Here is a 26,283-nt window from a genome sequence, read left to right as displayed (position 1 = left end):
CGAAAAACAGAGTTGACCAGTCGGACGAGACGTCATGCTGCAACGGCGGCTTTCGACTTCTCCTCAACTGCAGATGGGTCAAAGAGCGGTGTCAAACACATACAAACTCATTCGTTGGAATCGAGTCGAATTAGACAAAGTCGGACGCGGCTAGAAAAGCTGAAGCCCGAGAGGTAGGTGAAGGAAGTCGAGTAGGCACGATCGCGAGTTCCTGCCTCATGCGCGTCCGCTGAGGCATCCCTCCGTCGCTTCCTACGCCGGCCAGTCGCATGTGGGGTGAGATGCATATATGGTAATATTCACCTGCATTTGTCTACTCAGATGATCCATTTGGCCTGCGCTTCTGTTTCTTCTGGTTTTGCGCTTTCCCTACAAACCCCTTCTTTCCTAATTTCCCTCTCTTCGCTCCCTTCTCTGCGCCACGATATTCTTCTTCTCGACTAGCCAGCTGGCATGGCGTCCTGGGACACTGACGATCAATCTCGCCCACGTTATGATGACTACAACAACAAAGCGCGACACTCACGCAACGACTCGACGTGTGTCTCGACTTTTGTTCTGTTTACTCAAGCTTCGGCCGCTGACAAGTCCTCAGACTCGACCCCACCTACCACGATCCCACGCGCCTATCTTCATATCCTAACATCCCCATCCGAAGCCACAGCCGAGCATCGAGAAGCAGAAATCATAGTCGAGTACCACGTCGATGGCCACCTCCACCGAGCGTCGAAGACGAGGAGGCATCGATGAGGCGGGAACACAAGCCAGAAAGAGCCAACTACGATCGCATCCCGTCACGAGGCACCGTCGGACAAGAGCCACTACTGATTGATGTGCCCGGCTATACCCAAGATCGCCGTTTTGTCTGGGTCCCATCGACACAAAAGTCTCCTAGAGCGCCTTCTACACCCCCTTCAAGCGACGATGAGAGAGCAAGGCACCGTGAGAAGCGCAAAGGTCCTCGGATAGAAACAAATGGTCTTCCTGAGATGCGAAGGGAAGCCTCGCCATATGCCTGGACGAAGCCAACACCAGCATCGCAAACTCAAAGAACTTCAGAAGGTCTCTTTCTCTCACCCGACACAATCACTCCGCCCGCTGCTCCCAATTCTACAACATTCGACAGACCGCCGCCAACGAGTGTACCTCGCAACGACTGGTCTGATCGAAGCCGACGTTCAGGAAGTTGTTCGACAAGAGACAAATCCCCACCACGGTCGCCCTCACGCCACGTGTACGAAGGACGTAGTACTGCAGAAGACACGCGTAGCGCAGACGATCACATCCCTTATAGACCGTCCACGCGATATTCCTGGACCAAGCCAGATCCACCTCATTCTTCTCCTACGACTCCTTTCAATCAACCTGCGGACGGCCCAAGACGACAGTCAGGTCCCACGGAAGGCAATCCGGCTGCATACGACTACTCGAGAAAACCTGCACCTCCGCAAGTTGTCAATCTGCAGCAGTCTGGACGACCCGCATACCATCCACGTCACTCAAGTGAAGGAAGCTACAACTCTTACGATAACACTACCCAAGTTCGCAATACAGGCTCGGACAAAGTGAAGGACAGTCACCCGCCTAGCATCCCAAGCTCAAGGCCAACATCGCGAGGAGGTTCGACTCAGTCCTCTCCCCAGCCTTCACCACGTTTGGTCACTTCACCAGAATATCCTTGGAACATGGGCTCAGCAGCTTCCACTACCACACGCCGCGCACCACCGCCATCTCGCCTTGCCGAGACCACAATTTCCAAGTCGCCTCGTCCCCAAGCGTCGAGGTCTGTATCTAGTCCGTACTCGCCTCTTCCCTATCCGGATGACGACCGCCCGTTCGAGACCATGCCCTCAGAAAAAGACCACCAGTACTTCCCGGAGCAACCAAAAAGCTATCTGGCGCCGGTAAGCGAGCCAGTAACGCGCGTCAACACGCCGAAAGAGCCACCTCAGGTCAGTCGTGTCCGAGCTGCTGAAGAGAAGTCTGCAGCTCCTGGTTCGTCAAGGCGAGAGAAATCAAAATCAGAAGATCTCTCTTCGAAAGCTCGGAAGTCTACCAGTATGGAGCATTTACCAGCATGCAAAAGAGCGAGATACATGCTCAAGTACGATGACTGGTACACACTCGAAGGATATCCTGGATTCAACATCTGCCCACGCTGCTTCAAGTACGCTTTCGACCGGACACAATTCGGCACAGCTTTCAGATTATTGCCAAAGGATGCGCCAGCAAACCCTAGGAGGTGCGAGTTCAGCAACGCTTGGATACGGCTTGCTTGGCTCTTGACAGCAAACAACCGTCAGAACACGCTGAACGTGATGAAAACGATCTTCAAGGCCGACGAGACCGAAGAGCCCTGCCCAGGCATTGAGAGAGGCTGGTGCAGTTGGTATTCGATTCGTGACCGAGATGGACAGTTCCTCCGAGACTTTGTCGTATGCCCATCTGATGTGAAAAGAGTCGAGACTTTATTTTCCTGGATCAGAGGTCTCTTTGTGCTACTGCCAAGCAGATTTACCTACGATGAGGATGAAGATATCTTTGGAAGGTTCTGCTCGTTGCGTCCCGAGAACAACAATCGGTTTGCAGGCTACATCGATTGTCTGTTTCAGCTTCACGAGAATGCAGTGTCCAGCCAGCGGTTGCCTTCTACATCAGACTTCGTCTCACTTGTCGGACACAAAACCATGCTGCCCGAATGCCTCCGGGACGACAAGGTTGAGAAGGGGGACTGGTACTACGTTCCATCGCTTGCACCTGCTCTGACAGTGTGCGACGAGTGTTACAATGATGTCGTCTTGCCATGGGTGAGGGCAAACTCGGATGTGGCTATGAGGTTCAACCGGGCCAAACAGAGTGTTCGTAACGAAGGCAAGAATGGATTGTCCTGCCAGCTCTACTCACGAAGGATGCGAGAAGCATTTCGGTACGCAGTCGACAAGAACGATATGAGGTATTTGGCAAGAAAAGCAAAGGACCGGAAGGAAGTGGAGGAAGGCTTCCAGCGAAGATGTAAAGATTTGCAAAAGGAAGGAGAATCACTCAAAGGTCGTAGCGGGTATGCGATCAGCTCTCGGGCAGAGCAAGAGTTGGCACAACTTCAACGTGAGATTGAAGCCATTGGAGAGACTTGGGAACAGGAATGGGAGTGAGGGGAGCGCAAAAGTTCAGCACATCCTACTTTCGACATTGACTAGCATGATGCCGGTATGATAGCACGGCCAACAACCAATTCTTGATGGATTCGTGTTGATGATAGGTGAATTTTGTGACATTTAATTAATTTCCAGCGGAAGAGGTGGAGAACCCCAGATTGTGACCCTATACCTCGGCTTGTGTCAACACCTTCACATGCAAAACAAAGGACCAAGACGTGAATGATGCCTTGAACACTCAACAACCACAATCTCATAAACCGCAACAACCACTGATGGACTCGTCGACGACATGGCAGTACAATCGAAGCTGTCACTTCCTGGCGGCTTCGTGTCAGAAGGAACGCTGAAGAAGGCCGTCTCAGACTTAACGTCGCTATACCTCAGACACCGCACACGCATCTCACGCGCCATCTACATCGGCCTCTTCGTCACCTTGCTGAACCGCATACGCAACGCGATCAACGAGCAAAAAGTAGCCGAACAACAACGCCGAGCAGCTGGGAAGAATGGAGAAAGAGAAGGCGGCACAACGGGTGGCAGGAAGAAGGTCGAGCTGAACAGAGAGTTCTTCCGTAACCTGATTCGCTTGCTGAGGATCTGTATTCCTGGATGGAAGAGTAAAGAGCTACGGCTTTTGATCAGTCATAGTGTTTTCCTCGTCTTGCGGACGCTGATCTCGCTTTATGTCGCCGAGCTAGACGGAAGACTAGTTTCTGCTCTTGTACGTGGTAAGGGCAAAGCCTTTGTCGGAGGCTTGGTTTGGTGGATGATAGTCGCCATTCCCGCCACTTTCACAAATTCGATGCTCAGCTACCATCAGTGCAAGTTGGCGCTGCAGTACCGCACGAGGCTTACGCAACACATTCACAACAAATATCTTTCCAACATGACCTTTTACACGCTTTCTGCTCTGGACGACCGGATCAAGAATGCAGATCAACTGGTAACTGTCGACGTCAGCAAATTCTCAAACTCTCTGGCTGAGCTTTACGGAAATCTCGCGAAACCGGTACTGGATATGGTCATCTACAATTACTCTCTTTCCCGCAGCGTTGGTGGAGAAGGTCTCTTTGCTATGGGCTTACTAGTCCAGCTCTCCGCTTCCGTCATGAGAGCGCTCACACCACCATTTGGAAAATATGTCGCGGACGAAGCACGTCTGGAGGGAGAGTTCCGCTTCCAACATTCACGAGTCATTGACTATAGTGAAGAGATCGCTCTGTATCATGGGCATGAAGCCGAAAAAGATGCACTGGACAAGAACTACTTTACACTCATCAAACATGTCAATCGCATTCTACGACGCAGATTCTACCATGGCATTATGGAAGACTTTGTTATAAAGTATTTTTGGGGCGCCCTGGGTTTGATGCTGTGTTCGATTCCGGTCTTCTTCAAGTTACCCGCTGTCAAGAACACGGGTATCGTGGCCAAGAACTCGACGGAGGCTTTTGTAACGAACAGACGTTTGTTGCTGAGTTCGTCGGATGCCTTTGGCCGATTGATGTTTTCCTACAAGGAAGTTTCTCAACTGGCTGGCTACACATCTCGAGTCTCGACACTGCTTTCTGTGATCCACGATATCCAAAACGGACACTTCGAAAAGCAACTCGTTAGTTCTGCGAGTACAGATGCTAACGCTGCTGTTCTTGCCGGCAGAGGCAAAATCACAGAAGGAAACGATATCAAATTTAGCAGTGTGCCCATTGTATCTCCGAACGGCGATATTCTTGTGAAAGCTCTGAGTTTCCACATCAAGCCTCTTGATCATCTCCTCATTATCGGTCCCAATGGCTGTGGCAAGTCATCACTGTTCAGAATCTTGGGGGGCTTATGGCCCGTCTACGGCGGTGAAGTCAGAAAACCTTCTGCCGAGGAAATTTTCTATATCCCTCAACGACCCTATCTCATGGCATCCGGGTCTTTACGAGCACAGATAATCTATCCAGACACCGTGGCTGAAATGCACGAAAAGGGTGTCTCGGACTCTTCACTGCTTGAGATCTTGCACAGCTTGGATTTGGAAAACTTACTTTCTTTACCCACCAAAGAGGGGGAACCCAAAGGTCTTGACGCGCAACACCCCTGGCCCGATCTCCTCAGCACAGGAACCCAACAACGTCTCGCCGCCGCCCGACTCTTCTACCACTCCCCCTCCTACGCCATTCTCGACGAATGCACATCTTCCCTCACCCCCAGCATCGAAACCCTGATATATGAAGAAGCGAAAGTGAGAAACATCACACTGCTTACAGTGTCTCATCGTAAGAGTTTGTGGAGGTTCCACGGCTGGATCTTGGTGTTTGATGGTAAAGGAGGAGCGGTGTTTTCGAAATTGGATGCGGAGAAGAGGCTGAGGTTGGAGGATGAGAGGGAGGAATTGGAGAGGCAGTTGAGAGGTGCTGAGGGGGTGGAGAAGAGGATTGAGGAGTTATCTGCGCAGTGATGATGTCTGGCATACAATGAGGGGTAGCGTGGGGATGGAGCTCGTTTTTTGTGGTATGCGGTCATGGAAAAATAAATCCATGGCGCTGGTGAAAAGGTAGTGTTGAAGTGGGAGATGGATCTGTGACTCTCCGTTCTCTGCGTTTTCTCCGTGCTGCTCTGGAACCTTGACGCGCTGCTGCTGCTGCTGCTGGTCTTGCGATGCAGGGAATGCACGGATAAAGGGACTCTGTAATGCTGAACCTGTTGCATAAGGTGGGCATGTGGACTAAAGACGCTCTTGAGAAGTAAAGAGCAAAAAGACTTATACTCCCACGACTACACTACAACTTCCTCCTTTTCTTATCCCCTCCAGTCGTCACACTCCCATCTTCCTCCCCATCCTCTCCCCCAGTATTCCCCCTCCCACTTGCAGCTGCTCCCTCCACTTGTCTCCAATCCCTAACCTTAGCCTCGATATCATCCGCCATCTCCCTCGCATCCAACACCATACCTTCCATACCAGGATTAAACATGACAGCATTAGCAAACATTCTCAAAACCTCTTTTTCCAATTGTGAAGAATTTACAATCGCCCTTGGTGGGATCAAATCGGCCGTTTTATCTAGTAAAACAATTGAAGATGCAGAGTTTGAGGCGGAAGGCGTGTGGGCTGGAGAATCTGTTGCAGAGGCATTTGCAGTAGCGGCGTTTATGGCCCTCGAGCCAAATGTTATGGCCGTCTTGATGGACTTCAAATCCTGGGGTCGTTTTATGATGGTGCTGTAGCCTTCCGCATCCTTCTCCCTTACGGGCTTTTGGAAGGGCCCGGCGTGTTTATGCTGGGTAATGTCGTTTATGATGACATTGGAGATACGAGCAAAGTTTCTGTGGGCTTGGACTTTATTCTTGAGGGGAGGTCCATAGGCGGGTCCTGCTTCGCGATCTGAGGATTCTGGGATGGCTGGTTCTGAAGAAGGGATAGGTGTTGCTGAGCGGTTTCGCTTGCGCTTATTGGTAGAGGTACGGCCGCGTTTTGATCGCAATTGAGAAGGTGGGTCGGAGGTCTCAGCTTGGAGGATCTCTTCTTGTAGGAGGTCGGCTGGTGTCATTGGCTCGTCCTTAACGATGCGTGATGGAACCGATGGCTCTACGTAGCTGGTGCTATCCTCGTGCTGGGACAACACCGACTGACTCCTTGTTCTGGCTCGTACAGAACTTGCGATGGCAGAGGAAGCATTACTCGTAGCACGATTACGTCTAGTGGATTTGCGACTAGACTTTGCAGGCTTTGGAGTGGCGTCTTCTGCCTCTTGCTCGATTTGTGGAATTGGCTCTTCAACGGGCTTCGGCTTGATGGGAACTTCCTTGGTTGTGCGGACTGGTGACACATCACGCGACGGTGGAGGTGGACTGGCACGTTCAGGGGCGGGACTTTCCACGCCATCGATGAGTGGTCGAGAAAGCAATGAAGGTCGTTCCCGTTTCCACGTTGCAGCGCGAGATGCTGAACGAGGGGTAACGGAACGAGACAGGGTTGCCCTCGGTGTCTTTCTCAAACTACTCAAGATGTCGAGAGGATTGATGGAAGCTTGACGGCGTGGGTCTGGAGGTGCAGGATTGGCGTATGGAGTGTGAGGCGAGAAGGGAGCAACAACGGGTTGACGAGCAGGGGTTGGTGGTTGGCGCATATTCTGCTGCGCGACCTGCTGTTGAGGCGGAGGGTGTTGGGAAGCAACTTGAAAGGGTGGCAGCTGATATCCTCCTTGGTGTGGTGGTCGAGTGGGATACGCAGGTTGCGGTTGTTGTTGTTGAACAGAATATGTAGGCTGTTGAGGATATTGCGGATAGGCTTGGTGGGGGTATGTCGGGGGAGTGTTTGCATGAGGAGGTCTAGGGGCCGGCTGCAAAGGTACTGGAGCGATACGCTGATTAGGCGATGGATATTGAGCAGGACCAGATCGACTAGGAAGAGCGGGAGAGTGTGGCTGAGAGGCTAGTGCCATAGCAGGAGGTAGTGGTAGTACTGGACGAGGCGATGACGGAGCAGGACTGTGAGCAGGACTCGGCTGGCCATTTGGTCTTGCGAATTGAGGAGGAAAGGCATTCTGCGAGATGACGGGAGAGACGCGGTAAGGTTGTCCAGATTGCAGAGTTGGAGCGAGTTGTGGAGATGGCTGAGATTGTTGCACATGTTGCGGCAGAGGAGACTCTGGGGCCATCTCGGAAAGAGGTGGTAGAGAGGTGATTGAGGATTTGTGAGGGCCTGCTGGTGGAGCGTATTGCGACTGTGATGAGGACGATGGAAGCAGCGGGGGTGTAGGCGACATGGTGCGTCTCGCAGTGACGGGTTCATGATTAATGAGAGCGTCGATTCTGCCTCTGTTGTTGGGAGCTGCTTCTTTTGCTTGCTGCGTTGCGCGATCGGGCGGAGTTGCAGAAGCAGCTCCATTGGTCTGCGTGGGCATGCTGACGACGGGCGATGATAAAGGTCGCGTGAGCACCTCAGCTGGAGCCTGTTCATTTCGAAGACGATCGTCCCATTGTCCACTCTCAATCTCTTTGACCTCGCGTGTCAAAATGTCATACTTTGCCTCCTCATCTCTGATCTCAGCGACGACACTCTCCCTGTAACGTGTGTACAAGCGATGCACGAGACGTGGGATCAAATGGCTGTGTTTCGCGGCTTCTTCGACGGTGGGTATGCTCGGGCTGAGCTGTCTTCGCTTTCTATCCTCATGCTGGTCCAAGCTATTTCTTGCTTCATCCTTGAGCAGTCGAAGACACAGTTGCTTTAAGGCATCTTCGTTCAAACGCGAGCTGTCGTATGAGGGATCGTTGCAAATGAGTGGTATACTCTTCAGTTGCTCCGAGATTTGGCCAAAGCGAACCGCAGTCAGGCCATCGCTGCGCAAAGCATGTAAGAGCAAGAGCGACTCGAGCGGAGTGTGTTGGGCCAGGCTAGTCATTACTTTTGAGATTTGTCGCAACCTGTTGGCGACGTCGTCGACCAGAAAAGCGTGTCGGATAGTGTTCGGGCCAGCAGTTGCGATTATTCCTGTTCATCCTTGTCTGGCACGGGATTTACGCGTCGTAACTCATGGTGATTTTATTGGGAAATGATCGATGGCCTGAAGGAGTATTTTGGATGCCTTTTTGATGGCCTCGTGCTTGGTCGGTGGCAGCTCCAGATGGATTTTGCGACCGACAGACGCGTGCTGGCTCGAGTTGCACCGGCGCCTCTTCCGCTGCCGCTCGCCGTTGCTTGGCCAAACCGACTTTCGATTACTGTTGTTCCATCATGTTTATAGCTTATCGTCTATCTCAGACCACTCGTCATCCTTGAATATGTTGTGCATCAAGACGCCTTGATTCAGTTCATCTGTCAATGGCCGAGTTCCACCTGCAGCAGCAACAAGTGTCCATCACAGCAAGACATCACCATGCAGAAGCAGAACTCTAAACAGACCACTGTTTACAAAAGTCACAAGTGTCTTTGATTCCCATCGAATGTGCTCGCTCTTGCTTGATCTGTTCAACACAACCATGTCTTGTAGGGAGCTTATCTAGCTGATAGAATGGTATACATTCCTCAGTCTCCATGTCTTCGTTGTCTTGCTGGCACTAACAAGGCTTGGCTCATGAGTCGGCGAGTACGAACCTGCAAGTGGTCATGTCGCAACTTGCATATGATTGAGTCGATCCTCCTTTTATCCCACGTAGCAAATCACTCTTTCCACAACCTCATCTCCGTTCTCATTCATCTTCCACCCCGCCATTTCCTCATTCTCGAGTTTCCGTCTTCGTTGCTTGCTCTACCACCATTGCCAACTGTATCAACCATCAGAGTTTCAGCTACATCCTCATCCCTGCCTGAAGACGTCATGGAACACACTCCTCAACCGCGGGCTAGACCCGAGTCGTACGCTTCGTTTCATGAACTTGGTCGCATTCTCACCCACTTACATGCCCTAGCATTGCCGCTCGCAACTTTTCAGATGATCTGGACTCGTTGTTCGGTCTGAACTCCGGTACCACCCTAGGAAACCTTTCATTCACTGTCGCAGAAAAGTCGGTAGTTACAAATATGAGCTGTCTCGACATCGCAGACTGACCCTGTCTAGGAAGCGCACAGTATCGACCCGAGAAGAAGAACTAGCCGCAATAGAAGCCCGTCTTCGCGAGACAGAAGAACGCTTAGCACAAGCTGCTCACAGCCCCGATCACGAAATTACATCCCATCAAGCTACCTCTGGAGCTCAACCATCCTACACGTCAAGAGAAGAAGCGCCCAGACAGGCTTCAGGCCATCAGACATATCCTGAGCAACAATATCAATCGAGGCCACCAAACAATAGAGAAGAATCCTTCCACCCTCACATTCCAGGCGCCATGCCACAGACACCCACACCACGCTACGGTCAGGAGAATGACTACGTGACGGTTGACCGCACCCGATCGTTACAGCCATGCAGCAAGCTGGAGTATTGAGCACATCTAAAGGTTATTTTTCGTACAGGAGTTTGGGTTGGACAATGAAACGTTTTGAGACGGACAGGCGAGTATCTACAGCCAGTTCGTGGGCACTGTTCGGAGTACCTAGTCTTTTTTCGTTGCATCGAAGGTCGTTTTTGTGGGAATTCTTCCAGATCTTAGCTCCTGGATCAGTAGAGCTAGAGCAGCGCTGCGTAGTTGGACGCGCGAATTATCATTCTAGCCGAGAACGAGAGGCTATCTGAAGACCCGAGGAGAAGCTTTGATCCAAATTCCGACCAAGGCAGCATTTCGGACATGCAGCAAATATTGTGGTTACTCCAGACGGGATGAATCGGTGCATGGTGGAGTGATTACACGGGCTCATCGGGCCGCGTTTGTCCTTGCAGATCCCGAGAATAGGGACTAGAAGAAGTTGAGCATCTGCATGCGTTTCAACTTTCCTCCTGAGATGTTGAAGTGAGTCTCGGAAGAGAGGGCCCTGCTACAGGATACAATATCAAGCACATGTCGTTGGTCACTATCATAGGAACAAGAGTTGATTGCTTCAAGGATGCACCTCCGGTCGAGGGTGGGGTCTTGGCAGCGCGGGCCGCTGACCTACCGTCGCGACTCATTGCGACCCGCCAGAACACGTCGGCCTACGCGTATACCAAAGACGAGGAAGTGAAAGAGGTTAAATCAGGCGTCGCAGCAAAGATTTATCCTGGGATCAATCACCGAACATGACAGACACGGACACGAAACAAGGTCAAAATGGCACCGCGACCGAGGCCAAAGCGAACAAGCAAGCACCGCAACAACAGCAATCGCAAAATACGCCCACCGCAGACACACCAAAGCTGGAGAGGACCAAGAGCTCTGCTACCGTAGACAGTACATCGAGTCCTCCGCGGAAGAAGCGCAGAAAGGTCAACCACGCCTGTGTCTACTGCCGTCGATCACACATGACATGCGACCTCGAACGACCATGCGCCAGATGCGTCAAACGCGACATTGCACACCTCTGCCATGACGAACCCCGAGAAGCCACAAAGCCCAAGAAGCCCGACACGGATACCCCTCCCGCCGACACCAGCATCATCGAGGATGAGCGAAGAAGCAGCGTGCGAACAGAAGCTCCCACAATCGCGCCACCCAAACCAATGTCACCGGCACAGATGAAGCAACCGCAGCCACAAGCACAAACACAACGGCCATTCTCCATGAACGACTGGAACTTTGGCTCAACGTCGAATCAGTTGCACGACATGCGCAATCTGCACCCAAACTACACCTTCAACACGTCAGAAGTCACGGACGAGTATAACTTCCTCGGCGACTTCTTGAACAACTCGCTCCTCGATGACACAGCAACCTACAATCCCGATGACTCCTCCACAATCTTCAACGACCCTTTGCTAGCCACCGGCTCTCTCTCCACCTACGCGAACAACATGAACCTCTTCAGCGGTATCCAACAAGCTGCAAATCCATCCTCTACCACAGCAGCTCTGCCACCTTCGCAACAGCAACAGCAACAACAACAACAACAACAACTCAATGCCGGCAACGAGATCTCCCGTCCTTCCTCCGTTGTCCCAGGCGTAGACACCAAAGCCCGCGATAAATTCTACATGACAGCCGCCGACCCAGCCGGAAACGACACACCAGAAGCCCGCATGCTTAAACTCCTCCAAGCAAAATACGACGCAGGAATGTTACGTCCCTTCAATTACGTACGTGGTTACTCGCGCCTAAACACCTACATGGAATCCCACATGCGACCTGTGCTACGTCAAAAGATTCTAAAGCAATTGGAAAAGTTTCGACCAAAGTTTCGAGAGGCAATGCATAATTTGACGGATATTCAATTAATCAGAGTGGAGATGTGGTGGGAGAGCACGTTGATGGAGTATGATCGTGTGTTTGCTAGTATGGCCATTCCAGCATGCTGTTGGAGACGAACGGGGGAAATCTTTCGAGGAAATAAAGAAATGGCTGAACTTATCCAAGTGCCCATGGAGGAATTGAGAGATGTGAGTGTTTTCTGGAACCCCTTTTTGCCTGTTTTTCTTTCTTCCCCCCCCCCCCCCCCCCCCCTTTAACCGTTCTCTCTCTTTACTCTTCTAGTTCTCGTCGCTTCTTTGCGTGGAACAATTTGCTGACAACAATGTGCAAGGGCAAACTCGCACTCCACGAAATCATGGCCGAAGACAGTCTCGTCTCTTACTGGGAAAAATTCGGCGCCATCGCTTTTGATCAATCGCAAAAAGCAATCCTGACATCCTGTACCCTCAAGCACCCCACCGACGACGTTGCCACAAAAGACGCTTCCACAGCTGCAGATAGTAAAGCAAGCAAGTCAGGAAACAAAGAAGTGGGAAAGGGTAAAGTAGGCTTGAGGAAATGTTGTTTTTCCTTTACGATAAGGAGGGATATACATAATATGTGAGTACAGCCCCTGACGAGACAAGCAAGAGATGAAAGGAAAAAATGGGAAAGTGAGAAAGGAAATATGCTAATGTTTGTGCGTGTGTGAATAGTCCTTCTGTTATTGTGGGGAACTTTTTGCCTATACAGTGATTTCTGGGCCTTTTCCTCTCTGTTCACCCAGAGAACTCGGAAATGGGGCTGAGGATGTTTATTGTTACGGTACTATTCCGCATACTGGTGAGAAGAAGAGGTTGTACAGCAAGAAATACCAGACCTGTGGGGTGCAAAGAAGCTCCAATGCAGAAACACAGCTTGCCTTTCATCCTTTTTGCGAATCAATCTCACTGTGTTTTGTGTTTCCTTGGATGTATGGCTTGTTCCGTATAAACAGATATAGCCAACATATTCTTCCCCTCTCACTAATCTACAAGCGCACCTTTACGACGCAATCTGAAAGCAGAGCGCAAGTCCATGCCTCTACACATCATCCCCTCCAATCTCCCAACGTCTTAAGCCAGCAGCAGAAGAAGAAGGGCAATAGATCCATTACCTAATTTTCTCCGCAGAATTGTGGGACCTTTCATGCGAATATGCCTTTGTACAATCACACTCCTCTGTATCGATCAGTCCCGGTCGCACAGTCGTGGGTCCGGATGCAGTGAATAACATACCAGAAAGCGCTCGTGGAAGTAACGAGACCCGTCCAAGTCCTTGGTCACTAGACACCATGAATCCTGTGCAATCCTGTGCATGTCAGCAGCAATCAACCTATTCAAAACCTTGTGGAAGGTGGAGGGGATTTATTACACTGGCTAACGTCAGTCTCAAGGTAGGCGGGAACTACTCCCTCAGACACAATTCGCACTCTGTTGCTGACTCGTAGCTCAACAGATGACACCCCCAACCTTTTCCTGTCATTAATCAATTACTCAATTGACATCTTCTCAAGTGCCTCTCTTGTAAAGCAACAGTCTGATTCCACTTCCACAAAGCTGGCCAGGGTTACCAGTACGAGCCATATCACAGTCCGTCATCGTAGCATTCTGCGTGCCAGTGGTCATGGTGTTACCCAATTTGGATCCACTTTTGTACTAGACAAGGTGTTGTGCTCTCCTGATCAAGTTCGAATCTGTGAGATTTGATGACAGCCTATTGAGTAGCTTCTTCTTATATGTGGTCTTGCCATCCAGGCGCCTTTGTCCAGCATAGAGCGTCTGGGTCACGACCGTGAGTAAGGCATGAAATCAATCAAGCTTTACGCATAAGGACCCTTCCACCAGCCACGTTGAGCCTGACTCTACCAGTATTCGCTAGGCCCTATTGGCACAATGTATTGATCGCAATGCTCTTCGGTCTCGGCATCGCGAAAGCGTCCGCAAATCTTACCCCAGCGACAAGTACGTCTGTGAAGTAGACCTCAAGATCGACGACAACCAGCAAGTAGCAACTGACGGAGCTCCCGTCCCTCTTCAGGCCCCCGGCAAAGACGCCAAAGGTGTCCCTTTCGACGATACCGTCACCAACTCACAGGGTTACAAGTGAGTAGGCGGCAAGAGAATCGTCCAGCGCCGCGTATGGGGGGCCCACAGCAGTACTCGCTAAACAAATTTCAGCATGACGATAGAGGGAGGCAGAGGAGGACAAGAAGTCAATGAGTTGCTGAAGGTGAAAGAGATCTTCAGCACGAGATGAGAGATTGGGGATGTTCCTTGCCTCAAAGCAGTGCGCCTTCTTGATTTAGGGTTCTGTGAGGGTAGGCGTTCATGGACCTGGGTGTCTTGCTTCTTGTGATATGCTCTGGCTGTAGGTGAAAAGCACCAGGGCTTCAGGAAGACAGAGCGTCCCTGTGGTCATTTCTGCAGTCACTGCAGCACATCATCCATGATTCATCTCGGTAGGAAGAAGTGGTCATGCAGATCTTGAGAGGTTTATACAGCTGTTTTTAAGTCTGAAGATGCGAAACATCTTGATCTTATTCTCCTGTACACCGTGGCATCAACATTCCATCTCATGTTTGAGCTCAAAGAGTCCTGTCATCCATGGAAGTCACTGCAGTCTGGTACTGCAGAAGAAATTGGCAATTTGTCCCACCATGCTCACCCTTTTCTTTTGCCATGCCGAAACTTGTGGACGGTAATACTACAGCTATGATCGCCTGGTAAAAGGGATGAGTCTCAACTACCTTCGCGAGCTTAAATCAGTATAGCAAAATCACGTCCATTGTCTCTTCGAGCGAAGCCAATGGTCCAACCAATATGTAGGTTTTGCGCCTATGTTGGAGAAAGGAGACCTGCAGAGCTTGGGAAGGCTTACATAGCTGCGAGATAATTATTAGTCAGTGACTCAACGAAGGTAAAGATGGCTTCCTGCTTGGTTTTTTTAGTGGGACCGATTATGTTCCTTCTCGCCGGATCTGTATATTACTTTTGACAAGAAATACTCGGGTACATAGACCGCGAGTCAGCTCCAACTGCAGAGAGCGAGCTTCAACCCCATCCAGGTGTTTTCACGTATATCTAGCCGCTGAAGGTAATTGCCACAAATATCTTCTTGTACCACTAGACTTACATAAGTAATGAGAGTGTGACGATGACGAGATACAAGATTGAGGAGAAGATTGTAGATCAGCTGTGGCGAAATCATACCTATCCAACAAGCAAGGTAGGAGCACACGAAGAACAACAGGTCCATCGACCGTCTGGCGATTGCGCACCCTCTAGCTTCGTGCATGCATCTACGTGATGCCCGAGTCGCCTTGGAGATAGGGTTAGCTGATAGATGCGAAGAGGATAGGTACAGTCATGGACCTGAGTATCTCCTTCCATACGCCGGAATCCAGCTACATGGGGATCCGAGGTGGCAAGCACGACAAAGCGTATCGCCGGCTGTGCCCTTATTGGATTTATCTACGCCGCATCCAGGGGTGCCCCTGACTGTGATATCGGCGCGAGTAGCTTAAGTGTCAGAACGATGTGACCGAGGCAGTATACTGGGAGGACAGAACCTTCATTCACATATTATGAATCATGCCAGACAGCAGTTGAAGCGTATCCGAAGTTTAGTGAGTGGAAAAGTGTATGATGAGACAAGCCTGTATGAGAAAAAGGTTTCAGCATCCAGCGCTATCAGCGCGACCGAGAACAAAGGCCTGCATCTTTCCCTCTACCCGATAAGCCATCGATCCAAGGCCAGTCCAAAAGCATCATCGTATCCAAGTCTCACTCTCAAAGCTTGTAAAGATCTTCTCCATCGCTCATCTCGACTTCTGCTTCTCCCTCCTCAACTCACATATCCATGTCCTCGCCATCGAACATTTCGAAGTCTTCCTCCTCAGCAAAGCCAGGAACGTCTTCAGCAGTGTCGAGAGCTTCAGCGACATCAAGAGCATCAGGATCATGCTCCCACATCCAATCTCCAGGACACCAATCCCTCAGACACTTCTCCTGATGCACGAATCCCTCAGGTGGCTGCACAAACCCCGGTATCTCCATCAAAACATGCGCATCCCTACACTCCTTGCCCTTCTTAGTGCAAAGACCATGATACCAGAAGAAGCAAACACGGCTCTTGGTCGTAACATCGCAGCTTGTGCCATAAGGGACATCATTGTTGAGATATGGGATGGCATCCAGATACTTGGCATTTTGCCTGGTTCTGCGGGTTTCGGCGTGGGCAAAGATGGTTGCTTTTCTTTTGGCGTATCGTTCTTGTTTGCGAAGGCGGTTTTGGTTGTTTAGGGTAGTGGGGGAGGTGTGGGTGGGAGTTGGACTGGCGGCCAGGATGCTTGGAGCCTTTATGGCGGGAGGGACCGGAGAGTCGTCGTTGGTTGTACCCGGGCCGGACATGGGGGCGAATGGAACAAGATCTTGAGATCTCTTGCTACCGTGGCTTCCTACTCTGGGACTGGTGGGGACAGGAGGGGTAGTAAGGGCGGGAGGGGGAGATGTGCTGCCGCTTCTGATGATGGAGGCTAGGAGATCTGGATGAGCGGCCAGGCCTCTGACGACCTGTTCGCGCGTCAAGACTTCTTCATACTGCTGGGGCTGCGGACTCTGCTCATACGGTGCGACAAGGTACTGGCGGAGGTCCATGTCGTCGTTGCTGTTGATGGTGGTGTTGTTGTTGTGGTGGTGCTGGTACCCGGAGAGATCTTGGAAGGCTTATGTAGTACTTGTAGACGTGTGAGGAAGGGTGGAAAGCCCGCAGTGAAGCACGGATATGCGTCGAAGTGCTTTGGGTGAAGCTTGTGGTCGTACCACGAAATTAACGTGAGGATTAGAAGTGAACGCCCGAGAGTCTTCTCTGGCTATTCTTTCGGTCAGAGAATCTGCTGCTTTCCGCGAATGAGCATCCCAATATCAAGTTGGCTGTGCCTTCCTACAGGTCTGTGTTGATGAAGTCGAGGATTTTGGAGGATAGTAAAGAATGTTCGAATGCAGGAATATATACATTAAATGCATTGAACTGAAATTCGGCTTGTTTGCCTTTGCCGACTGGAAGAACAAAGGAATTTTCGCACAAACAGAGCGCCAACACGAGACTTTGAGAGAGACATTGGGAGCAGAAAAAGCCGACAATGACTAGAGAATAGAAAGGAAGGATTTCCTGGACGGAAGGTGAAGGGGAAAAAAAGGGCATGAGTCTGTGATCTCATGGAGAAGAAGAAAAACAAAAGAGAAGAACAAATGAGAAAAAGAAGAAATGCTCCACAAACGGGTCCAAGAAGATATATCGTAAAGTCCAGGTCCAGCTCATCAATGCCTTTTGAAAATGTTCAGAATGCTTCTTCTGCGCTCATCTCTGATCAATTTGACAGCGTCACCAACCATACGATCAGAAGCATCACCATGAGACTTTTGTCTCGGCTTGCTAGGTCGCATACCCGCTTTCAATCCAGCCAATTCAGCCTCTTCACCCGCAGAGTCTTTTTTTCTGAAAACATGCATTGATGCCCTAGCGCTGTCTCCACATTGGCTGCCTTGACTCCAGTCGTGGCGGTCTGACAAGATCAATGCTGGTCGGTTGGAGGGATGGATGTGAGTGGGTGCGACAGGTTCTTCTTGAATTGGCTTGGGGCCTTTGGAGTAGATGTTTGTCTTTGGGACATCCCATTCGCGCATGTTCTCCAGTGCTGTGCTGAGGGGTCTTGGGCGAGACTTGGACGTGTCGCGGAAAGCATGAAGCGCTTGCATGCGTTTTTGGGTGACTTCTACGTCTGGGACTTCTGCGGTGGATGGAAGAGGTGGCGAGGCAGGCTTTCCGTGAATGGCTGGCTCGCTCCAGTCAAGGATGTGCTTATCGACCTTGACATCCTGCGGCTTGGACTCTGTGACTTTGTGTGTAATTGTTGCTGCTGGCACTGCTCTTCCTTCGTTCTTTTCCTTCATCCGTGTTGTTGTGTTGGCGAATTGTCTGGCTGCTACCCGAGGGACGAAAGGTTTGGCGGGCTCTGTGTTGACTTCTTCCTTGGGTTCTTGCTTGCGGCTTCGGTGGAGGATTGATCTTCTTCGTTCGGGCTGTTCGTTGACCGAGGAGCCCTTGAGTACCTGAACAGATTTTGATCGCTGGATACCAGAGCTTGACTTTTGCTCAGGTGCTGCCAGAGATGCCTCCTTCTGAGCTGTGGCTGGTTTTGCTGCTGCGGCCGCCATTTCTATCTTCTTGTTCACCAACTCGCGTCGTGCCTTTTCCAGCTTCAACTCCGAGCGGTAGTTTTCCAATTTACGAGTAAGCTCTGCTGCATCGAAAGGCTCTCTTAACGATCTTGATCGTGTGAACTGTTGTGGTTGCTGTGGTTTTTCCTGGTGTGCTTTGGCCGCATATCGTGGCTTCCAAAGATTTGGCTGGGAAGTGCTAGTTTGAGTCATTGTCGCTACTACAGCCATGTTATGAATTCCTGCAGAGAACACAAGTCGACGAAAGGTTGATCCTAGCGATGCGATGCGCGTAGTGATATGGATATAAGTCGAAGGGTCCAAACGTTTTACTTTTTCCTAACGGCCAAACACGTAGTAATAGCACCGAACGACAACGTCACAGGTCGGTGATGTTATGGGATATAGATGGCGATCAAGAGTTAAAAGTGTAAAGAGAGGAAAGGAAAGAGGGATCTTGAGCAAGAAGATAAAAACAGAAGAGATCCACCTTGTTCGCGCAAGCGTCCGCCGATGGCCGGCTCCTTATACACCTACCTCATTTTATGATCACACGCACGCCTCGGAGGGGAAAAGAAGGGGCCGCCAGTCATGGTAGTGTGACTTTTTTTCCTGCTCGATCCCTCGAGTGTGCCTTCATTTAGGCTTCTGTCGAAGTGAGGTACGAGGGGGAGTCCGGCGTGGCCTGGCGTGTACGAAAATGCCTAAACTATTCCTAGCAGAGGAACGAGGGCTGCTTCAAGAAAGCACGAAAGGGCAAAGCGCCATACCAAGGAAATTTCTCCAAGGTTGGGTCATGACCATACCCCGGATCGACGACCTAGTTGGCCAACCCAATCTTTTGCACGCGATTGTGTGTTCACCGTGTGATCAACGCATTTTTCAACTTCTCTGTCCATCAGCGCATGAACAGATTCAGGGAGATTTGGTGGCTTCTCACTCTTCAACCTTGTTCGAAACGACCCGCGATTTTACTCTTGACTGCTGCGAAATAGAATCCGAATAAGCATGAGACACGGGCATCTAGATCACCAGACTCAGGCACGCCCGCGTGCAAGAGAAAATACCAAGCCCGCCAACCGGAGTATTTTCGTGGAAAAAAAGCGCCATCTTCCCAAGCCACCAAAACTACGCTTCCCCCTCCTTTCTCCTTCGCGACAAAGCATCGCGAGCCCCCATCGCATGAGCAAGAGCGACGCATCGCAAAGCTGCAGCTTTTTTTTTGTTTTGCTCGAACAGATTCAGGCACGCAATTTTCTCAACAACATAAACAATGACATCGCTTCCATGAACTTCCTGAGTTTGTCGGATCCCTTCGGCGCGCGGACGACCTGTATCCACCTGTTGTCGTCACAAGCAACCCCTCCAAGGTGTGCACGTCATTTTGCATCTGCATTATCACCTTGCATGCTGTCAAAGCAAGTGGGCTCCCATAATTCTCCGACAACGAATACGAGACCATCAGATTTGCTCTTTGGGATAAATATTCGTCCAATTATCTCGCCGCGTGCGAGCCGTGTGTTGGTCAACCTTGAGGTTATTGACGTTTGCTCTTGCCAGCCGCAAACCCACGCGATCGGGAAGTAAAGCGGGAATGAATGTCTCATACCGGCTGGTCAGATACGGTGAGACGGAGCGCTTTCCAGATCCCTGTGAACTTTACTCGTTCTTTGCGACTTCATGTCCTTCTGCTTCTATCGCAAAGGCCTTTCTCTTCTCTACGTCTGTTCACGATTAATGGACAAGCAGTAACAAGCAGCTGAAAGAAATGGGAGCCTTCGGGCATTCTTTCGAACGGCTGAAAATGGCGTCGTCACTTACTCGTGCGATGCACATTTGGAGTCTAGACAGCTGAGGACGGAATTTCTCATTACCACCATGGAGTACCTCATTACACAAGTATCTCGACACTTGCAAACAACACCTCATCTACACATAAGTGATTTTCCGGGGTTCGGAAAGCATATACCATAGCTGAAGCAATACACCGCTCTTGTATCTCGAGCCGACAACGCCATCAATGCTCCGTCTAGACTCGCTGTCTTGTTCCAACCTATGCTCCCTTTACTGCCCTTGCATCGAGAGAGACTTGGACTTGACAACTTATCTGGTAAGAGCATGTCCACAAAATCCGAGATCGGAAAGCCCTTTACGAAAAATTAATAAATGTCTCTACTTCGGGACCGCAAAGTGTGAAAGTTTTGCTTTGTGGCTTTCGCATACTTTCTGCATACTGCTCGCACGACGCGACGCGACAAAATTAATCGTGATCTTTTGCAGATGGAACTAACATCGCTCAGAGAGCACTTTCGATACAGAGACGAGGGAGAATACAGAGCTTCATGTACTTGGATCAAAGGATCAGCAGCATTTCTTTTAGCTATGCGGTAAGCATTCTCAAATCACGAGATGCCCTGGACATACTCATGATACTTACTCGGTCGATGGACGTCTATGAGATAGCCCAGCTTATATCTACTCTATCCCATCATCATTACCCCAACGCGATGTCAAAGCCGCCTCGTCCTTACATCAAACAAGAAACCATCTCATCCCAGATTCCCCCTCCTAAAATCCCTAAAAACTCCTTTTCCTTTTCATCCCTCCTTCCCCCAATACTTCCACAATATACGTTTTCGAAACCCCAATCATCCTCCCATCTCTTCTGCTCCCTCAAAATCCCCAAAAACCAAAGAACGTCTAGGGGTCAAATGAAATCGTTACCAAAATGAATCATTCCCAAGTGACTTGCCTCGCAGTTGCTTTCAGCTACACGCTCCATCCCCAATAAAAAACCGCTACAACTCCAGAGAATCGCCGCGACTCCATTGGGTCGCTCGCTACAAGCACCAGTGGCGACTCGGCGATAAAAAAAACCCCTTGACTTCGTATAGAGGAACTCGAAATCGGAGCAAAAGTTGAGATAAGACCTGAAGAGGGTTAAATGCAAGAAAAGAAAAAAATAGAGAGACGGTTGGAGCTGAAAAAGGGTGTTGTGGAAGACTGATGCGATGGGGGAAATGATCTAGACCCTAGACAAGACCAGAAGCAATGTAAAGTAAAGAAAAATTAATCTTTGAGCAAGGAAAAAAAAGAAATGGAAATGCGAAGAAGAGAAAATGAACAAAACAAGCTACTTTTTCTCCCTCTCCATGAAAGATATATGTATGCACTACAAATACAACGCTGAACAAACACCACTCACACTCATCGCTATCCCCCACCACATCAACACGCCCAGAGAAGAAAAAAATCCATCTTCTCTATTACACAAGAAGGAAAAACCCCAAGCACCACGAGCTCAGATCAACTTCCCCTCCTTCCCACTTGTACGCTGCCTCTCCTTTAACTTTTCAATCTCCAAATCCCTCCTATCCATCTTCTCCATCTCTACCAATTCCTGCCGAACGGCTTCTACACAAACATCTTGCACATCAGCACCGACCCTCCAAGTCCTGAACACCACACCTTCTCTCTCCATGATGGATTTCGCCTTCGCCCATCGTCGTTTCCACAATTCTTCTTTTTTGGAAAGTAGTGGGGCGTCAGGGTCGATGGGCTCATGGCTACTGAGACGGTTGGAGGCGTACGAGGCTGCGGCCGCTGGGTAGTGTGATAGGTTTCTGCGTGGTGGTGGGGGTTTGGGCCTTTGCTGGGCAACAGTGGGTGGAGTGGCGGTGGGGCGTAAGTCGTCCATACTTCTCGTTGCTGCTGTGCTTAAACCTCTCTCTGGTGTAGATGTTCCACTGCTCTCAGAGGCCCAGGTAGGACTCCGTCTCGAGGAGGAAAAGTATGCCGTCGTGGGTGAGAGCTTTTGCTTTGCAGAGGTCAAGTAGTGACGTTTTGGCAGAGGTGGTGGAGCGGTCACTTGGGGTGATGGTTCAATGACTTGGGAGAGTGGTGAAGGTACTATTGTCGTGTTGACGGTCGTGCTTGGTTTACGTGGTTTTGGCGGCGGAGGTGAGGACTTTGAGGGGGGAAGGGATGCTGTGGTTGCAAAGGTCTTGCCTTCTCCTGATGGTGAACGTAGTGCAAGAGGTTTGGGGGGAGGTGGCGGAGTCGCGCGTCTGGCGGGAGCCTCTGTGTGAGAGCGGATTGCGGGTCTTCTGGTGAGTGATGTGCTGTAAGATCTCTTCTGTGGCTCGTTTGACAATGGTGATGTGCTATCTTCATCACTAAAGTCGATGAGATTGTCTTCAATTGCAGATGCTTGCGGTGCAGGAGGATCGGTAGGTCGTCGTGGTGGCAAGCCGGGTCTTCCCCCATGCATCTTTGTTGGTGCGACATCCCCGCCAAATATGGATCTTCTGTCTGGTTCAGTATCCTTCAGTGACTCTGCAATCGCCCTTCTAAGCTCATCGTCGTCGTCCTGTATATCAGATGGACGATTCAGTCTCTTGGCTCCGACCAAGCTGTCAGTGGACATGTTACGGAATTGACCCTTGGACGACCTATCGCCGCTTAGAGGGCCCATGGAAGAATCGAAGAAGCCCTTATCCGGTTTTGAAGTGACGTCGCGAATGAAGATGGCGACGACTCGGCCAGGATATTCCAGCACAACATCAGTATAGACTTCCAGATCAGCTTCACCACTGTCTCCGACCAAGACAAACTTGCGTTCCGGAAAGTCGCGAAACAGACGGTCAAGTGTAGCCTTCTTGCGCTCAGCGACTGGCTCAAAAATGCCCTGCAACATACCACTGTATTGCTTCAGATGGAATGATCCAAGTGGTAGCCCAGCAGCCTTGAAAAAGCCCGTGATGACAGGGTAGAGTTGCCAAGGTGAGTTCGAGACATAATGCATCTTGACCCCCATGTCTGCAAGTTTACAATACCATTGTCTGACACCTTCGATGGTCAAGTCGCCCAGATCGCGAATGAAGGCATTGCGGAAAATCTCTCTAGCACCACTAGTAATGGCGCTGTGCTTGATAGTATCGTCGATGTCACTGATCATGCTGACTCCTCTGACAGGAGTGACCTTGACTTCTTCTGTGGCGGACAAATCCTCCGAGGCAAGAATACGCACGTGAGTCGGTATAAAGTCAAGAGGGGCTCGTAGATGAAAGTGACCAGCAGCATTCGTCTGCACAGTGCGTTGACGGGAGATTTTGTCGTTGTAGAAGAAAGCGCTGACAGATGCATTGGCCAGAGGTGTGGCCATGAAAGGTCTCAGGCGAGCCATGAGGTGGTTGTTTGCTGTCACTAGCTGCTCAGAGGACATTTTCGCAGGGGTCGGCCATGACGAGCGCTTCTTCACAGGGTCCAGAAAGTCGGAACTTGATGTGTTTGATCTCGATGGAGCCAGAAAGTCGTCGAATGTTGGGCCACCTCTAGTGCTTGGTGCTGGAGAAGGTTCTCTGCTGCGCGTACTTTCTGCATATCTCGAAGGGCGCTCACTGAAGCCGCCTCTTCCTGCAATCTCAGCCTCCTTTTCGCCTTTCTTCAAGATCTCCTCTGCCTGTTTTTGTATAGCTTCCTCCTCTTGTCTTGTTGTAGAATCGCGATGATGACCGACTGGGCTTGACGAACGACTACTGGCTCGGCTGCTAGCTGAACTTGATCTGCCGGACGGAGCTTGGATACCAACGAGTTGTCTCGCGAGGCCGACCATGAGTCTGTGCTTGCGACTCAATTGGCCCTGGTGTGGAGTGTATAGCCAGCCACGGACATCGACGTCGACAATGGCCTTGTCCTGTTCATACTCATCCCATTGCGCCTTCCAGAATTCAGCATCTCCTGCGCCTGCAGTATCTCTAGAATCTCTGCCGGTGCCTGACGCTTGTTGTATCGTTCCTGGTTGGGCGCGTGGCTTCGCTCGGATGTGTTTTGTGGCATAGCTAGGGAAAATGATCATCTCCTCATTGCCGCTACGAACGACGTCGGCTCCGGGGAAGACGCCCGGCTGCTCTTCGCTGTCGTTGGCAAAGTCCCTCGATTGGGTCCACTGTGGAGCGTACGACTGTCTCAGCTCGTTGGCGGCCTTGAGATAACCGGCCAACTTCTTACGCCGACCGCCAGACTCTCTGGGAGCATCGTCTTGGTAGCCGCGGTATGACATGATTGCTCTCTGTAGATATCCACGACCATTTTTCTGTGCGCGTGACGTGAGAAAGGCCGGGCTGCGCTGACGCAAGTAGGCGAGAATACCCTTGGCTTTGCGCTGTTGCTTCTTGACCTGTCGACTGACAAGAAAGCGATATATACGGGACTGTGCGGAATGGCGAAGTCGAGGGATGGTCTCGAAACGGAGGTTGCGGATTCTGTTGCGTGCACTGCGGCGGGTGAGCTGTGATGGGAAGAGGTAGCTCAACAACGGCTTGGACTTGATGATTTTGCCTCGCGCCTGGAGCTTGCGGAAGAAAGAGGGAGCCACCTTGATGACCGCGGCCTCGAGTGCGAGGTGTCTTGAAGATACCAATCTGCAGTCAACACATAATCGTCGCCTCGGTGCCTGTTCTCCGTTCCCCAAACCTCGACTGTTTGGCAAGAAGGATACGTCATGTGTCTGTGCAGAGTGTCCGCCGAAGCCTTCGTCCCTGACTATCACAAACACTTGGCCATTTCTATTTGTTCATATTGCTACATGCACATCGTTTGCATCAGAGTGACAAGTCTGTGTTTAAATATGACATGTGCCTCGCTTTTGTTGATCATCCATGTCAATCGTGTTGCCTTTCGTCCGATCGATGGCCAAACTGGCGACTTCCGCAGAGGGAATGTTTCCATGCTGAAGCACGCACTTCACAGCCTCCAAACGTGGTCGTCGTTGTTAGCACCAGCTTTCGCAATTTTGCCTCCTATACTTTCGTAGTCATTCAGAAAGCTATGTCATCTGAAATACCCACAGGTACTCAAGGGCTTGAGTCGATCAATGAGAAACAATGATCTTGATTTCTATCCAGGGTCGTCCTGTCCGCGAAGCCAGGGGCATCCAACAATTAGCGCCAACCTTGTTCTTCCAGGTGCGAAGATTGGTCGCACGCCGAATTGTGCACATGCACATGATCTTATGACCGCAAGTTCTCTTGACGGAGAGAGCAATTGCCCAGCATAGAGCGTGAGCAGAACTCCGGAGTGAACAAAGAGTCTTCCAAACGACTTTCATCACTTCATCACCATCATCATCATCATGAGAGGAAGCAGAGATGTCAAACTTTGTTAATCCTAGAGGGTCACAACGGGAAAACATCCGAACAGAGCCGCGTCGCTCACGGCTTGATGAGTGAGCGTGTCTCTCTCTTGGAGGACTAGATTACTGGAATAGAGCTCGGAACATACAAAGCCTTTGCATGGAATCGGACCACTCTGGCCGTCGTACAATATGGCTTGTTCGCCTTGATACCACCTGCATAGTCGACCTTCCCTTTCCAAGCAATTTCCACGCTGTCGAGACTCAATCAAAGCTCTCGTATAGAGCGATCACACCATCCCATTTTGGCAGCTGGAAACAACAAGAAATTCTGTGGTCGACTCGGCGTCGCAAAAGACGTTGAGCTCTTGACAGAAACAGGTGGTACGCATACAGTTCACCGTGACTCGAAGATGCTGCGATGTCGCGATGTCGGTCAAGCAGGATCGACTGTTGTGAGTCTTGGTCTTCATGGCCGGAGTCCGCACTGACTGAGCCCTACAAGCGATTGCATCGACATTCCTAACTATTCAAAGAGCCCAGCATCTTTATGCTGAATGTTGATTGAGGTATCGACGAGGCACAACCCACAAAACTCAGCCAATGTCCTCCAAAGTCTACCTTGAAAGCTGGATGGTAAACCGAGTATGTCCTTGAGAACACCCGTTTGTATAAAATCGATACTATAGGATGATCCCCCTCCTCTGCCCCACCCAAAACACCTTAGCAAGAACTTACTGCACGACACCTCTAGAGGTAGGTACGCCGAGCATGACCTATAAATGCCGCAATTATTGCTTTACACTCTCGCCTTCCTTCTTCACTACTCTCAACACACTGCCACAGACTAGCACAAAACGAACAACTTCGGTACGAGTCTTGCAAAAGGCAGACAGCCATCCAGTATGGGGGAACCTACGTATCAAGCAGGGCAAAGCTCAGGTAACGTCTCAAAACACAAACAAACATGTATCTTGCAGACGGGTGTTCATTTCTCGAGATCTGT

At 50.6% G+C, this 26,283-nt stretch overlaps 8 protein-coding genes across 8 annotated transcripts; 4 read left to right on the top strand and 4 right to left on the bottom strand.

Moving 5' to 3' along the window:
* The first annotated feature begins 328 nt into the window (after positions 1–328).
* On the top strand, positions 329–3,320 carry AUEXF2481DRAFT_90708 (uncharacterized protein). The gene is made up of 2 exons (XM_013486204.1): positions 329–539; positions 596–3,320. Exons 1-2 carry the CDS (start codon positions 454–456, stop codon positions 3,150–3,152), a joined length of 2,643 nt encoding a protein of 880 aa, XP_013341658.1. The 5' UTR covers positions 329–453; the 3' UTR covers positions 3,153–3,320.
* Positions 3,321–3,447: 127 nt separating this feature from the next.
* Positions 3,448–5,604, top strand: AUEXF2481DRAFT_67906 (uncharacterized protein; the record flags this gene model as incomplete). The annotated part of the gene is made up of 1 exon (XM_013486179.1): positions 3,448–5,604. The coding sequence occupies one exon, from the start codon at positions 3,448–3,450 to the stop codon at positions 5,602–5,604; it is 2,157 nt and encodes a 718-aa protein (XP_013341633.1).
* A 322-nt stretch (positions 5,605–5,926) lies between these two features.
* Positions 5,927–8,551, bottom strand: AUEXF2481DRAFT_31529 (uncharacterized protein; the record flags this gene model as incomplete). Its single annotated transcript, XM_013486084.1, has 1 exon — positions 5,927–8,551. One exon carries the CDS (start codon positions 8,549–8,551, stop codon positions 5,927–5,929), a length of 2,625 nt encoding a protein of 874 aa, XP_013341538.1.
* Positions 8,552–9,466: 915 nt separating this feature from the next.
* AUEXF2481DRAFT_7027 (uncharacterized protein) lies at positions 9,467–10,073 on the top strand (the record flags this gene model as incomplete). The annotated part of the gene is made up of 3 exons (XM_013486043.1): positions 9,467–9,504; positions 9,558–9,653; positions 9,707–10,073. The coding sequence occupies 3 exons, from the start codon at positions 9,467–9,469 to the stop codon at positions 10,071–10,073; spliced, it is 501 nt and encodes a 166-aa protein (XP_013341497.1).
* A 281-nt stretch (positions 10,074–10,354) lies between these two features.
* Positions 10,355–12,683, top strand: AUEXF2481DRAFT_349637 (uncharacterized protein). The gene is made up of 2 exons (XM_013486223.1): positions 10,355–12,094; positions 12,238–12,683. The coding sequence occupies exons 1-2, from the start codon at positions 10,802–10,804 to the stop codon at positions 12,508–12,510; spliced, it is 1,566 nt and encodes a 521-aa protein (XP_013341677.1). The 5' UTR covers positions 10,355–10,801; the 3' UTR covers positions 12,511–12,683.
* A 3,092-nt stretch (positions 12,684–15,775) lies between these two features.
* Positions 15,776–16,582, bottom strand: AUEXF2481DRAFT_7025 (uncharacterized protein; the record flags this gene model as incomplete). The annotated part of the gene is made up of 1 exon (XM_013486042.1): positions 15,776–16,582. One exon carries the CDS (start codon positions 16,580–16,582, stop codon positions 15,776–15,778), a length of 807 nt encoding a protein of 268 aa, XP_013341496.1.
* A 663-nt stretch (positions 16,583–17,245) lies between these two features.
* On the bottom strand, positions 17,246–18,376 carry AUEXF2481DRAFT_31525 (uncharacterized protein; the record flags this gene model as incomplete). The annotated part of the gene is made up of 1 exon (XM_013486083.1): positions 17,246–18,376. The coding sequence occupies one exon, from the start codon at positions 18,374–18,376 to the stop codon at positions 17,246–17,248; it is 1,131 nt and encodes a 376-aa protein (XP_013341537.1).
* A 3,070-nt stretch (positions 18,377–21,446) lies between these two features.
* Positions 21,447–24,206, bottom strand: AUEXF2481DRAFT_7023 (uncharacterized protein; the record flags this gene model as incomplete). Its single annotated transcript, XM_013486041.1, has 1 exon — positions 21,447–24,206. The coding sequence occupies one exon, from the start codon at positions 24,204–24,206 to the stop codon at positions 21,447–21,449; it is 2,760 nt and encodes a 919-aa protein (XP_013341495.1).
* Positions 24,207–26,283: the final 2,077 nt, after the last annotated feature.

Source organism: Aureobasidium subglaciale (genome assembly GCF_000721755.1).
Source record: "Aureobasidium subglaciale EXF-2481 unplaced genomic scaffold scaffold_18, whole genome shotgun sequence".
NCBI classification, from domain to species: domain Eukaryota; kingdom Fungi; phylum Ascomycota; class Dothideomycetes; order Dothideales; family Saccotheciaceae; genus Aureobasidium; species Aureobasidium subglaciale.
The sequence above is the reverse complement of the archived record's forward strand: the minus strand, read 5'-3'. Positions and strand labels throughout refer to the sequence as shown.